The following is a 14,190-nucleotide window of genomic DNA, read 5'->3' as shown; positions in this document are numbered from 1 at the left end:
AATTCTTTCACCTTGGGATAAAAATACATCAGGAAAATGTGATAGAAGAATCTAAAGTGCAATTGTTTTAAACTGTTCAAGAAGTAATTATCATTTTAAAGCTAGCAAAAGTTTCCATTTATATCTAGATTAAGCTTTTATATATATATAAAACAAATCTCTGTACTAGAAGAAGAACACACTCATAGTGCACTTGCAATCTCCATTAGACTCCAAGCTTATATGGACAGGGACTGTGTCTACTAATTCTGTTGTAGTCTCCCAAGTGCTTAAAACAATGCTCTGCAAATAGTGAGTTCTCAATACATACCACTGATTGATTGATTGCTTTTTGTAGGTGCTCATAATTTTTACTAGATGAGAAAAACACAAGGGACAACATAATTGCTAATATTAGTTCTGAATAGTATGATGGTCATGCATTTCCAAGAAGTGACATGGTTATAGTTCTAATGAATTGTTTGTAGAGAAATTCTAATTGTTTATTTTTAAATTAGATTCATATGTCATTCTTCAGCCAGGCAGAAATTTAACTTGCACTTGATGGAAAAATGATGATACTAAATAAGAATGATACTTTGATTTATTGAAAAAAAAATATTTTCTTTGCATTGTGCCATTAAGTTCCAAGAGGAATTGCTAAAATATTCTTGGAAGAATATGCATCATTCAAAAGCTGTGTCTTGTCATGCAGTTTTCTGACAATATTTTACCTAAATGTGCATGCATAGACCAGAAAGTATAATAGACTAGATCAGCAACAATCTAAGGCAATTTTAAATAGATTTTGCCAACTTTGAAGCTTTACACAATTTCCCAGTGCAGCCTGCATGCTTACATATTGGTCATTTGTTTGAAAAGACAAGTATTTAGAATATGAAAATATATATAAATGGCATTCATTTAAACAGAATTTCCTGAGAACAGTGTGCCTTGTATCTTTATAAGATAATTGGCACTCTATGCAAACACCACATTAGAGGACAATGAACAGAATATTTCTCTCAAGTAAAGCAATTAGCTGCAGTTGCAACACTACACAGAAACAGAGAAATACAAACATGTTATTGCATTATCTTCAGTGTGTAAAATTAGCATAACAATAGCATACCTCTCCTACTAGTTTCTTCACATTTTTCCCTTAGGCTTGAGAAGTTACCAAAAAAGTACATCTCCAAATCAAAATATCAAAGACCATTATCAAAAACTCTCAGTTTCTCTTGGTTGTCCACCTTTAGTCTTAATGCCTAATCTGTGCTATTCTAAGCACCACAGTGGGGCACTGTTTACTTTTATCTCGGTAAGAGACTGACGAAAGTGGTTACAAATATTAGACATCCATAACTGGCTACATTAGTACAAACATTCAACCTTGTTCCAGCCAAGGTTCTTTGAGATTAGAGAAGTCATAAAAGAAGAGTTCATTTGTGCCAAGATCATTCAGCCAAACTTGGGGAGCATTGATTTAGCAGAACAGGAGAATGATGTTTCCATATGCTACAGTTAAAACCATAGAAATATTCAGTAACAAATGATCAGAAAACAGACTACTGTGTCATTTTAATGGTCATGACCTTTGACAGGACTGAAGAGTCTATGGCAATGACTGGCCAGGGTCTTTTACTTTATCACTGATCATGGTTACGCATCTGCATGGAGGAGTTTGAGATTTCCTTCCCCAACCTCTCTCCTTGCCCTGACAATCAGAAACTGCCACAGAGAAGATGAGGTGTTAATATACAGTAAGGTCATACAAATTGTGAGCAATTTTCACCTGGAAAATATCTGCAGATCGGGAAATATTTTCAATGTCAGTGGTGTAGGAGTAATTCCTGCCAACAAAAACTCTATGGCTAAGCAACATTTGTTCCAAAATCATTCCCAAAGAGTAAGTTTTTTTAATTGGTTTACTTTGGGGATTTTCATTTTTGAAAACCATTGTGCTGTGTTTTACAGAAACTAACTACAGACTTAAAAATAAAAGTAAAAATGTTTTTCCTGATATAACAGTGACATAACCCTTATTTTTTTAGTATCCAAAGGGAAGGTTACAGAATTTTGTTCTCTGTGTATACCAAGTGAAACCAGCACATTTGATTTAGTTTAATGCTTCATTAATTCAAGTGCATTGGTTTATAAACTGTTATTAACCTATGTCATTTTAACACTAAAATAACTTTAACTCAACCAGTTCTAATTTTTTTCCATTCTGTGCTGATAGGGGAATTAGAAATTCTGCCTCACATAAATCCTGTTAACATTTTTTCAGTTGATCTTTCAAACAACGTTTTCTCAGAAAGAATAAAAGTTGAAAAATATCTAATCCTAGCAATAACATATCCATGCATTGATTCATTAGCCCAAGAAAGAGTGCACATCATTAGAAGAAAAGCAAAATGGGGACAAAACATTCTGCCTTTCTTTTCCTGAACAAACAAGTCACAATGTACTGCATATCTGATATCATAGCTGCAAAAACTGGTGCTACAAACTGTAAAAATGCCACTGTACACTGAAAACTAAAATATATGCATGTCAATATATTTCTCAGGTTAAAAAATTATCCCAGTAAATCAGAGAGAAAGGAAATAATATTGATTGTATCCAAACAAGGGCATGCTATTTGATGGATAAGATTACTAATAATTCATTCATCTGTGTTATGTGATTCTATTTGCTCATGAAAATAGTATGCAATAGTGTGCAATATCTGCATCTTCAACACAATGTATAGGAAGTGGGCAGTGTAATAATGCACCCTTTAGATGTGTTGGGAGCTCCAATGTTTAAGTTTTTGGTTTGGACTCTATGAGTAGATAAAGGGAAAAGGATGGGTGACTTGCCTTTTTGACTGCATAGTGAATATTCAACAGCACTGTGTCCCTATTAGGGCAGATCCACAATCTCAGCAAGAGTCTAGGACAAATCTTACAAAACAGTAAGCCAGAAGGATCATTCACATCAAATTATGGTGGCAAAGGCAACTATTCATCTTTTTTTTCATTTTTCAAAAGCATTACAATTCAACTGAGCAATAGTAAGTTAAGTAATACAGCAGCAGAAACCACGGAACGAAGTCATGCCATTACTGTGATCTGTACATGGAAACAAACTGCTTTCATTACCTGGCAGGGAAACTCTTCACAACCATTGGATGGCATCGCAGGGATGTTTAGGCTGTGTCATTCAGATGCTCAATTTTCCAAGACTACTTTAAATACCTAGCATGGACTGCAGATTATTTAAACTTGACCCCACGTTGATGATGACTATGGCTTTGCCTTTTTATCCTCAAAAGATTGTATTAGACAGGTCTCGAAAAGCTGCCAGTATATTTCCCCAACAGCAGTTTTGTGCACATTTGCCCCTGGAAATTTGAAGCTGCAAAACCGTCTATTTCCATGTACAGTACTGTCTCTGGCAGATAATTAGAATCAACTAAGGCCATTCATGGTGATACTGTTTCCCGTTTTTTTTCCGTTCTCTTTGCAAATGCTCTAGTTCAGCCTCATACATCATTTCCTGAACTAAATACTTCTCGCGCCTCATTCTGTCACACAAATCTTTTGGCATATCTGGGATCAGGTACGCAATGAATGACTTGATCCCAAAAACAAGGTGCTGAAAATAAGAAAAAGGAGAAAAAAAGGGATTTCAAAGGTCTGGAAGGATGTATTAAACATACCATAATAAATTATAGTTATAGCAACTATCATGACACAAACATCCACTGGTGCTTACTTTCCACATAATTTCACAAATACAAGAAGCTTCCTCAAAACCCCCCTATATTTAAAGTCTGAATTAGCCCCCTCTACATTTATAATATCATTGTCTTAATAGGAAGATTATATATATATTAGCACCAATAAGAATGAGGCATTGGTAAGGATTGTTGGACTTAGCTTGTTATCTTGTGATTATTGACTTTTTTTCTAAGTGTCTATCTTCTCCCCTTTAGCCTGAGTCCCTTGGCCAGGGCCCAGTTCTGAATTAATTTCTATTTAGTCTGCCAAGCTTTCCTCTCACTGCTTCAAACACTAAAATGTTTGGATTATTTGACAGGTACAGAACAGAAATGTCAGGTCACATCTAGCCAAGCCAAGAAGGGAAAAGTTTAATAATCTGTCAAGAAGAAACTTAACCGTTTTAAGTAGACTGGAGGGGCCTAAGAATAAGACATTTTCCTGTCTTGAAACTCATCCTTGGAGGCATAAGAGTACTCTCATTATGTTCTGAACCTTATAACTACCTCCTAGTTCATATCACCCAAGCTACCTCTCTCCCAGAATTAAGAGCCAACTTCATATTTAATTTGGGGGAGAAGTTCTCTCCTTGGAATGAGATGTGGATCTCTCCTAGCTGGTCCAAATGGCCTTCTTTATCTGAATTGTTTCTTTAAAATGCAAACTCCCTGAGGGATGTGAGCAAATTGATGTTTTATATAATGTACAAAGCCTAGTTCATTAGAGGGGCATAACCTCATTTCTTTTTAAGATGATGCCCACATGATTTTAAAGATCCTCTGATGGTTCTAACGTACTACTGGTATGTCATTCAATAATCGGCTTAAAGAACAAATGACTTAACATGACTTAACACCAAAACAAGGAATGAAAGAGGAAAGAATAACATATTTTCACAGACCATATCTTATAATTTGTGACTCACCTCAAACACGATAATGAAAGCCAGCCGAGCAGCAAGCACATGCCAGAATTGCAAAGTAAATTCATAAGGAGTGGAGCTCCATGGAGGGGCTCTGTAATCTCGATACCTGAAATCCACAGAACCAAAGAGTGTCAAGTACAGGGTACTAGGTGCATAGTCAGAGTCATATCTGAGGGAGTGAAGTTCAGAGATTGCCATTCAAATCCACTCAATAATATCTCCCTCATGGGAATAGAAAATAACCTTAATATCCTTCAACAGAGACCTAATAAGAACTTGGAAAGAAAAAAATACATTTCAAGTAAATACCTGCAATAACCAGAATAACCCATCCCAAGTTCACTCAGGTCAAACACTGACAGGCTGCTGTTCACATATCCTTTTAAACACCTGAAATGGAAAGATGAAAGCAATACTTACTTATGTTACTTTTCTCTTTAGACTATTTGATGTTTCTTCTGTAGGCAAAGCAGAATTTCCCAAACATAACAAATACTTTTCATATGTATAAATTTTAAATACTATTAGGTAGTCAAATTGCACCTAAATGATCCTAGTCAAAGGTGATACTTTAATCATGATTATTTTAATCATGAATATTTTAATTATGATTCCTACATTCAAGCCATTGTGGTGCATCTGGATGCTTCTTATAACATGTTGTAATGTGTGACTTAGTTAATAGAGCACAGGCCTGGGAGGCCAAAGGACCTGGGTTTCAAACCTGGTTCTGCAAGGTCTGCTATGTGACCTGGGCAAATGACTTCACTTCTCTGTGCCTCAGTTAACTCATCTGTAAAATGGGGATAAGAGCCTGAGTCCCAGGAGGGACAGGGACTATGTCCAACCTAATTAACTTGTGCCTATCCCAGCACTTAGAACAGTGTGACATTGCTTCTGCAATGGCCCTGTCCCTGCCCACGCATCACCAGAGATGGAACTAACCTACAGCAATATCGCAGGACACGCCCTCATGGTATTCTCCATGTTAGTATGTTGGTACTCCGGGGCCACTTTTGAATTACTTAGAGAGCCAGTCTTCCAATCACTTTGCTCTGCAGAGAGGAGAGCAAGATTCTGGGGGATGACCAGATTATTCCCAAGCCACCTAAGGCAATTGGGAGAATTCTGTCTTCCTCTAACTCTTAGTCCAGAGGACATATCCCTAGCACTTCTCAAACTGAAGAGAGGAATCAAACTAATCATGAAATATTCAATTCAAAAGGCAATTGGCAAGAAAAAAACCCACCTCAGGATAAATGCTGACAGAGCCTTGCCAATAAATCTCAGTCTAATTACATGATAATTAAAATCAGTAAATTATGGAAATTTCAACATTACTTTTCTTGTCTGTATCCTTCATCTGTACAAGGGCCATATTTATATGCATAGACGAACCGTGGGATATAATCAGATGTAATAGCAATTACAAATGCGTTGGTGATTACAGCCAGCACTCCAATTCCTTCAAGAATTCCATACCAGATACCTAGTGAATGAGAAATTCAGAATCAGAGACAGGTTCCATATCCAGGAAATGTCATAATTAAGTGTTCTCAAAGGCATTTAGAAATGTAAGATTTGCTTCCAAATATGAGTCTTTAAACTCTTATAGGTTCCTGATCAATTCTACTGTAGACGGAGCATAGCTGTGTGTGCACTAAGCTAAGCACATTTTTCAATGACCTAAATCTGCATGGGGCAAAGTTAATTTAAAGTGCTCTCTTAGTGGTAGCATGGATTGTCCCACTGACAGGATTAATATTTCTGGAGTCATTTGTCCTCCAAATCTTCCCAAAATCTTTGATGTCAACCTGACCATTTGACTGACATTAGCATTCTGGGCTTTTTTTTAATCCCCAGGCGCAGTTCTCTCATCCTGTTCCTACCCTGGAGAACTTCAAGTAAGTCATCAGAATCCAAAAATGCAGTTAAAAAAGTAGAATAAAGTTTTTAGAATTCCTGAGGAACAGCTGTTTATTATTCTCCTCATTACTTTTCTTCTTATTATTATTATTATTACATTTGTTAAGCACTTATTATGTGTCAAGCACTTTTCTAAGTACTGGACTAGATACAACTTAATCAGTTTGGACACAGTCTCTGTTGCACATGGACCTCACAGTCTAAGTAGGAGGGAGAACAGTTATCAAATCCCCACTTTACATATGAGAAAAATGAGGCACAGAGAAGTTTAAGTAGCTTGCCCAAGGTCACACTCCCGGCAACTTGCAGAGCTGGAATTAGAACTCAGGTCCTGGAGTCCCAGGCCCAAGGCTCTTTGCACTAGGCAATGCTGTTAAATTGATTCCTAAAACCACTCCTCCTTCCCTATCTCTCTGTGCTTGGGCTGAACTCAATCTTACGGCAAAGCCTATAGCAGGATAAGGAGATATATCTGCCCTCTTATCAGACCTCCTGAACTGAATTCTGACAAAAAACATGCCAGGAGAAATCTCCCTACTGTTATGTAGCCAATGACATACATTGGAATAGGGCTATTAAGGATTATGGAAATTTTCAAAATTGTTTTCACATTGCTTCTGGATTTCCTGCATGAAGAGTTGGCCATTATGAGGACAGAGAAAGTCCTTCAGTTCCACTTGTTTACTATGACAGACAGTGAGGATGTCTAACAGAATGGAAGTATTTTAAGAGGATTTTCCTTAACGATATAATTTTGTTCGGCACCCTAAACTTTTGCCGGACTCCAAAAATGTTAGGTTTTTTATGATACAGACAGATCTGTGAAACTCTTACAATATTCTTAGGCTTGCACAGTGCAGACATGAACAATAAGACTATGGAAGTTAATTACTCTGTGAAAGCTCTCCTTTCTCACAACACACATACTTTCTTTTTCATAGTTCTGAAAAAGGAGCCGTGAAAGGAGGCCTATTTTAACCCTTCAAATTCATGTCTCCTATCAATTCCAGTGAATCGAGGGCTTACCCTGATGAGGGATATAGGAAAATCCAAAGATATTCAAATACAACTATATATGAGGCAGACATTTCAACCCAGAGAGAGATTTTGGGTTTTAAAATGTTATCAAACCAGACACAAAAGCAACGAAAACAAGTTTCCAAAACTGGGTATTTCAATGGATACTCCACAATTTCACAGTGCTTTGGAGGGTAGGCTGAACCTCTCATGTTCTGTAATGTATGGGAGCAATAGCAACTGAACACATTCAGAGGAGTTGAACACTGTTATGACCTGATACTGAGGTCATCAACATAGTGACAGGTGGCTTTCACCCTCACCTATATCTGTTGCCCTAGCAGGCATTGGTCTTCTCCACTGGGTCACAAACTTGTATGCGTCGAGCCTGATCTCTATGATGTTGTTCAGCAGGGCCAGGAGAGGTGCCAATGGAAAAGCCGCAACGAAGATGGTTGTGAAACCAAACTGCAAAACTGACACATCATTAAAATAAACAAAACATAGCTGGCCATTGAAGCAGGTAAATGAGAGCAACCTGGATAAACCTACCTGCTTTGTCCCTCTGCCTCTTTCTTTTCCTAACATGGATTCAGATAATCTCCATTCTGAATTTTATCAGATGGAGTATAAACTCTTTTTTGGCATGAATCATGACTATTTACTCTATTGTACTGTCCCAAGCAGCTAGAATGGTGCTCTAACTGAGCACTCAAAATATGCCATTGACTGATTTTTTTAATGACATTCGTTAAGCGCCTACTATGTGTCAAGCACTGTTCTAAAAGTTGGGGTAGATACAAAGTAATCAGGTGGGACACAGTCCATGTCTCACGTAGAGCTCGTGGTCTTTATTCCGATTTTACAGGTGAGGTAACTTAGGTAGGTACTGAGAAGTGAAGTGACTTTCCCAAGTCTTACAGCAGAGAAGGGGTGGAGTCAGGATGAGAACCCAGACCCTTATGACTCCCAGGTGCATGCTCTATCCACTAGCCCATAGTGTAGTTCATTACCTGAGTATGGGGCAAGGACTCTGATGTATTTCAATTATGGTCAGGGGCAGACAATATCTGGACAAACCCTCCCATTAATTCATACTGACCAGCAGTATCAATCAAACAATCAGTCATATCTATTGAGTGCTTAATGTGTGCAGAGCACTGTGGTAATCACTTGGGAGAGCTTGGGGGAGACTCAGAAATTAATATAAATAATAAATTACAAAGATTATGCAGAAAATTCAAGTGCAAGTGCAACACAGCGTGGAGTGGGAAAGGAAGTAATGAAGGCTTAGATGGTGAAGGCCTCTTGGAGGAAATGTGCTTTTAATAAGGCTTGTGCAGAGCTAAGTGTGCGGGCTGGGTTGTAACAGGAAATCAGGGATGTAAAATGTATGGGGGGGAGAACAAAGTGATTGAGTGCTTTAAAGCCTATGGGTAAGGAATTTCTGTTTGATGTGGAGGTAGATGGGCAACCAATTATTGAGAGCACATCTCCTCTAGGAGGTCTTCCCTGACTAAGACTAAAAGGGGTCCTTTCCTCTTCTCCCTCTCCCTTCTGCATTGACCCGACTTGCTACCTTTGTTCTTCTCCCCTCCCAGCCCCTCAGCAATTATGTATATGTCTGTAATTTATTTATTTATATTCATGTCTGTCTCCCCCACTCTACATTGTAAGCTTGATGTGGGCAGGGAATATGTCTGCTTATTGTTGTATTGTACTTTCCCAAGTGCTTAGTACAGTGCTCTGTGCACAGTAAGCACTGAATAAATATGACTGATTGATTGAATGAATGAATGAATGAATGAGTGAACCACTAGAGGTTCTTGAGGATTGGGGAATCTTTGACTGAAAGGTTTTATAGAAAAATGATCCGGGCAGTACAGTGAAGTATGGTGAACAAACATAATTGGCTTTCAGTCTGAAGATGATCTGCTTAAAAAATCTCACTGCAACGACAACTTTCCTTACCCATTTCCAAGTATTCGTCCATCAATCCATGGAGATTCATGGGTTGGAGATTCCAATCTTTTTCCCACTGAGGTAGAGAAACTTTATGCTCCATCAGTTGTCCTCCCCGTTTGATTTTCCGTCGTGCCCACCAGTTCTGTAGCAATCTACATTAAGTAACCAGACCATTGACTTTTGAGTTATGCAGTTCCTGTTCAGTCAGTATTCCCTCCTACCACTCTGCTATGGTCTGCATTACTCGCTACAACTAGACCTCCTTCATTCTACTCACTTGGACATGGGAAGCAGCGTGGCTCAGTGGAAAGAGCCTGGGCTTGGGAGTCAGAACTCATGGGTTCGAATCCCGGCTCTGCCACTTGTCAGCTGTGTGACTGTGGGCGAGTCACTTCACTTCTCTGTGCCTCAGTTACCTCATCTGTAAAATGGGGATCAACTGTGAGCCTCACGTGGGACAACCTGATCACTCTGTATCTCGCCCAGCGTTTAGAACAGTGCTCTGCACATAGTAAGCGCTTAACAAATATCAACATTATATGTGAGACTTGTTCTTTAGTTTATGAAAATGATAGTTTCACCTTGTGACCCTCCCACAGCTAAATAGCACCATAATGTTAAATTTAAAAATCCTAACTCAGTCTATGCTCCTCTCCCACTACTTCCCAGTTTGCTTGCTTTGTTCCTCTCATGCTCACCTACTCACTATGTTTCATTTTTGTCTTTCACACTGCCAGACTCTCGCTCACACCTTCCTTTCAGACAGTAACTCCTCCCATTTCACTTTTGTCAGATCACTGTTCTCTCCATCACCATCAACGATGGTCTTTATAGAGTGCTTATTGTGTACAGATTACTGTACTAAATGCTTGAGAGTACAATACATTAGAGTTGGTAGATATGTTTCCTGCCCACAATGAGTTTACAAGTCCTTTCCCCAAAAAATCACCCCTCCTCCAGGATACCTTCCCTGATCATTTGCTCATCTTCTCTTTCTGTTTTCCTCAATATAATCCCTTTAGCACTTCATCTTCACCTAAACACATAACAATTATGTACATATGTTTACATTCTGTTGCTTCTTTCTACATAGAGAAGCAGTGTGGCTCAGTGGAATGAGCATGGGCTTGGGAGTCAGATGTCACAATCCCCCACAGAGGTTCGAATCCCCACTCTGCCACTTGTCAGCTCTGTGACTGTGGGCGAGTCACTTCACTTCTCTGTGCCTCAGTTACCTCATCTGTAAAATGGGGATCAACTGTGAGCCTCACGTGGGACAACCTGATCACTCTGTATCTCGCCCAGCGTTTAGAACAGTGCTCTGCACATAGTAAGTGCTTAACAAAATACTAGCATTATTATTTTAAGTATTATAGTTCCTGTTTTCCCAGCTATATTGTAAGCTTCCTGAGGGCAGGGATCATGTCTACAAAATGTATTCTCCAAAGAGCTTAGTACCACGCTCTGCATACAGTAAGTACTCAGTAAATATGGTTGATTGATTGACAGGCATTTTTTTAGAAGTAATGACCATTTTTTGAGTAACATCTATTTGTTAAAATAGGAGCATCATGTAAAATAGTCATGACCAGAAGAGTAATTTTCTATTTATGTGTGTTTGTAAAAATAAACTCCCATCCTAAACGTCATGAAGAAAATAAGGGGACCATTCATGCTATTATTTGGGGGGAGGTATAAGGCATGCGTGTAAGACAGAGAGACAAGGGGAGAGACAGAGGGAGATGGAAAGGGAGAGGGAGTGAGGTAGATAGTGGGAGGGAGAGGGGGAGAAAGAGGGAGATAGAGAGAAGGGGAGAAATAGGGAGAGAGACAGAGAAAGACCAGACGAACATTAATTTGTCCCAGAAAATGCAGGAGGTATGTTTCCATGGCTAGTTTACTGCTCTTATTCTGTTTCACCGTGCATCACCAACAGAATGTTACAATTCCTTGTCTGGTCTATCACCACGGACTCAGCATATAAGTTTGGGAAAGGGGAGAAATGACTGAGATAGAGTCGGTTCTGCTGTAATGTGTATTTTCATTACATATTTTTGATAGAACACTAATGAGAAATTTGGAAATATTATTCTTATCATGCTAATTTGTCTGGATACAATGCAATGTGGTGTTCTAAGAATTAATTTTGCACATGTATGAATTTTCCTGGTATGGGTCAAGGCATTACATTACATTACATATTACAATCTGAGTTTTCTGTAACACAAGTTTCTTCATTACAAGAAACCTGACTGTACACTCTGATGGGTCACCTACATCTTCTACTTTGAACAAGCACCATACGCACCCTTCTAATTGACCAAATTATAAACATATTTGTCTAATTAGTCCCCCAAATTACTACATGTCATTGCTTTGAGATCACTGCTTGTGAAGAGATCATTCATTTCAATGGCTGTAAAATGTTCAGTTTTCTAAAAATACATCAGATTTCTCTGAACTCAATGGGAATAATCTGAATGCCAAGAAACAGAGCTATCAGAACAAACTTTACCCTATGTATTTGGCATGCAGTAAGATAATATTTCCAAAAAACTCTTTTCTTTTCCATTCTTTCTGTTAATAGAGCCCAAAGCTGGTAGTTTGAGAGAAAATATAAAAATATGTAACCTACACTATAATAATAATAATAGTGGTATTTGTTAAGCACATACTTGGTGCCAGCACTCTTCTAAGTAGTGGGATAGATACAAGAAAATCAGGTTCCACATGGGGCTCATAGTTTAAGTAGGAGGGCAGACAAGTACTGAATCCCTATCTGCGAATGAGGGAACTGAGGCTCAGAGAAGTTAAGTGATTTTCCCAAGGTCATATAGCAGGTACATGAAAGAGCTGAGATTAGCATCCAGGTCTTCTGACTCCCAGATCCATTTGCTTTCCATTATGCAATGCTGCTTCTCTAGAAAACACAAGCTGTTTGCTTTCTACTTGGCTAAACAGTATATGCTATAGCTTCTTAAACAAGTTCCAAACTTACGGGTATCCCAGTTCCATGAAGTTATTCCACATTTGCTTTAAAACCATGATAACACCCATTTGCAAGCAGAGGTCTATCAAGCAGCCACTGGGATGACACTGAAATTAAATGATGAAGATTATTATAAGACATATCACTCCCGGAGGGCATCTGTTTGTTCAAAATAGGGGAAGCATCACTGTGTGGGAAATGAAAAAATCCAAACTCATTGTAAAAATTTTCAAGTAACTAAATCCAAAAAACGAGCTGGCAGATACATCAGATGGAAAGGTGCTGTGTGGGATAATCAAAATAGCATGCATTTGAATACATTTCCACAATTTGACATTTGTCCATCAAATAACTCCCCCAAATATTTTAATTTGTCACTCTCAAGGACTCCGAATTTCTTATAGCTGTAAAATATTTTCAAGCACCCTCTGCCCCACTTTAGTTGACTCACTTCTTCTAGTCTCCATCGGTCAAAAAGTTTGTTGTACTTCCCTGGACGCCCAGCAAATCTGTAAGAGGGACATTTTTGTTTTATTAAGGAATGCAGGTGTTGTGTTCATCTTCGTGTCAAACTATGAAAATTTGAAGAATTTTTCTTCTTTCATTCACCAGTTCTTGTGAGGGTAATTGGAGGATTGCCAGTTTTAGGAATTCTGGTCTTGGTATTATTTGAACTCCAAATATGACAAAAAAAATGAGTCAGTGACTCCACTCAGAGACCGAAAAAAGATATGGAAGTTTGAATGGAGCCTAATATTTTATATCTTTTCTTAAGGTAGCATCACCTGTGATAGGAAAACCAATCAACAGTAGAATAAGACACAGATTTAAAGTCAGTATTGCAACGGAGAGAAAATTTGAACAAAAATCCCCTCTTCTAGACAAATTCAACATTTGATTATGATGACCTAGTTAGTGGTAAGTGCTTCAGTCCTTATCGAAGATGGTATTTGAATATCTGGCTTACCTGCCCAAGAAAAAGGCAATGTAGAAGATGGAGCTGTTTAAGTTGACAAACTGGAACAGGAACATCTTCAAGGCAAAGCTGTTCTCCCACTCAGATTCAGTTCGAGGATGTTCTAAAAGGAACAGCAGAAATAATGTTAAATTAGCTACCAAAGAACACTTAATTCCTATTTTTAAGGACTTTTAGGATCTGTGAATTATCTACATGGTAGGTTCTGATGGTCTCACTCATAAAACCTTTTAACTGGCAAGTGTTTTCCCAGGCAATAACACCTTGTAAATATTTCTGTTAACCCACTGTGCTTCCAGGCCCATTTTAGAGTATCTAGTTTCCTGCTAAAGACTTTCAACTATGAGTCAGTCAGTCAGTCAGTAATGAGTTGCTTGGTCTGCCATTTATGTGTTACTTCATCCTTTTATTTTACCACTTTCTGAAGAAAAAAAGGAGCAAAACAGTCAAAGCTATACCAGGTGTCAGGGGTACGCAAAGTGAACATTAAACTCATCTTTAGAGCCAAAATGCTTCCTGACTCATCACAACAAGAACTGACAAATATCTAACCTGCTGTGATTCAATCTTTCCTATTAATTATGCTTCTGATGTGTAGCGCTTTGGCTACAATTGCATTAGGTGGTACAAATTTATTTTCTTAATT

General features: G+C 38.3%; 1 protein-coding gene across 4 annotated transcripts in view; it reads right to left on the bottom strand.

The window, feature by feature from the left end:
- Nucleotides 1-457: 457 nt before the first annotated feature.
- The window catches only part of ANO3 (anoctamin 3), a 249,457-nt gene continuing 235,724 nt past the window's right edge, over nucleotides 458-14,190 (bottom strand). For 3 of the 4 annotated variants that reach the window (XM_001509055.5, XM_039911456.1, XM_029060307.2), the window contains 9 exons: nucleotides 13,536-13,647; nucleotides 13,020-13,077; nucleotides 12,578-12,675; nucleotides 9,586-9,731; nucleotides 7,938-8,090; nucleotides 6,013-6,160; nucleotides 4,981-5,061; nucleotides 4,672-4,777; nucleotides 3,439-3,621 (listed from right to left, as the gene is read on the bottom strand). In XM_001509055.5, the coding sequence (XP_001509105.2) occupies nucleotides 3,439-3,621; nucleotides 4,672-4,777; nucleotides 4,981-5,061; nucleotides 6,013-6,160; nucleotides 7,938-8,090; nucleotides 9,586-9,731; nucleotides 12,578-12,675; nucleotides 13,020-13,077; nucleotides 13,536-13,647 (1,085 nt within the window). Of the gene's footprint in view, nucleotides 3,622-4,671; nucleotides 4,778-4,980; nucleotides 5,062-6,012; nucleotides 6,161-7,937; nucleotides 8,091-9,585; nucleotides 9,732-12,577; nucleotides 12,676-13,019; nucleotides 13,078-13,535; nucleotides 13,648-14,190 lie in introns of all 4 variants that reach the window. The other variant, XM_029060306.2, reaches the window with a different exon arrangement.

This window comes from Ornithorhynchus anatinus, chromosome 3 (genome assembly GCF_004115215.2).
Source record: "Ornithorhynchus anatinus isolate Pmale09 chromosome 3, mOrnAna1.pri.v4, whole genome shotgun sequence".
Lineage (NCBI taxonomy): Eukaryota > Metazoa > Chordata > Mammalia > Monotremata > Ornithorhynchidae > Ornithorhynchus > Ornithorhynchus anatinus.
The sequence above is the reverse complement of the archived record's forward strand: the minus strand, read 5'-3'. Positions and strand labels throughout refer to the sequence as shown.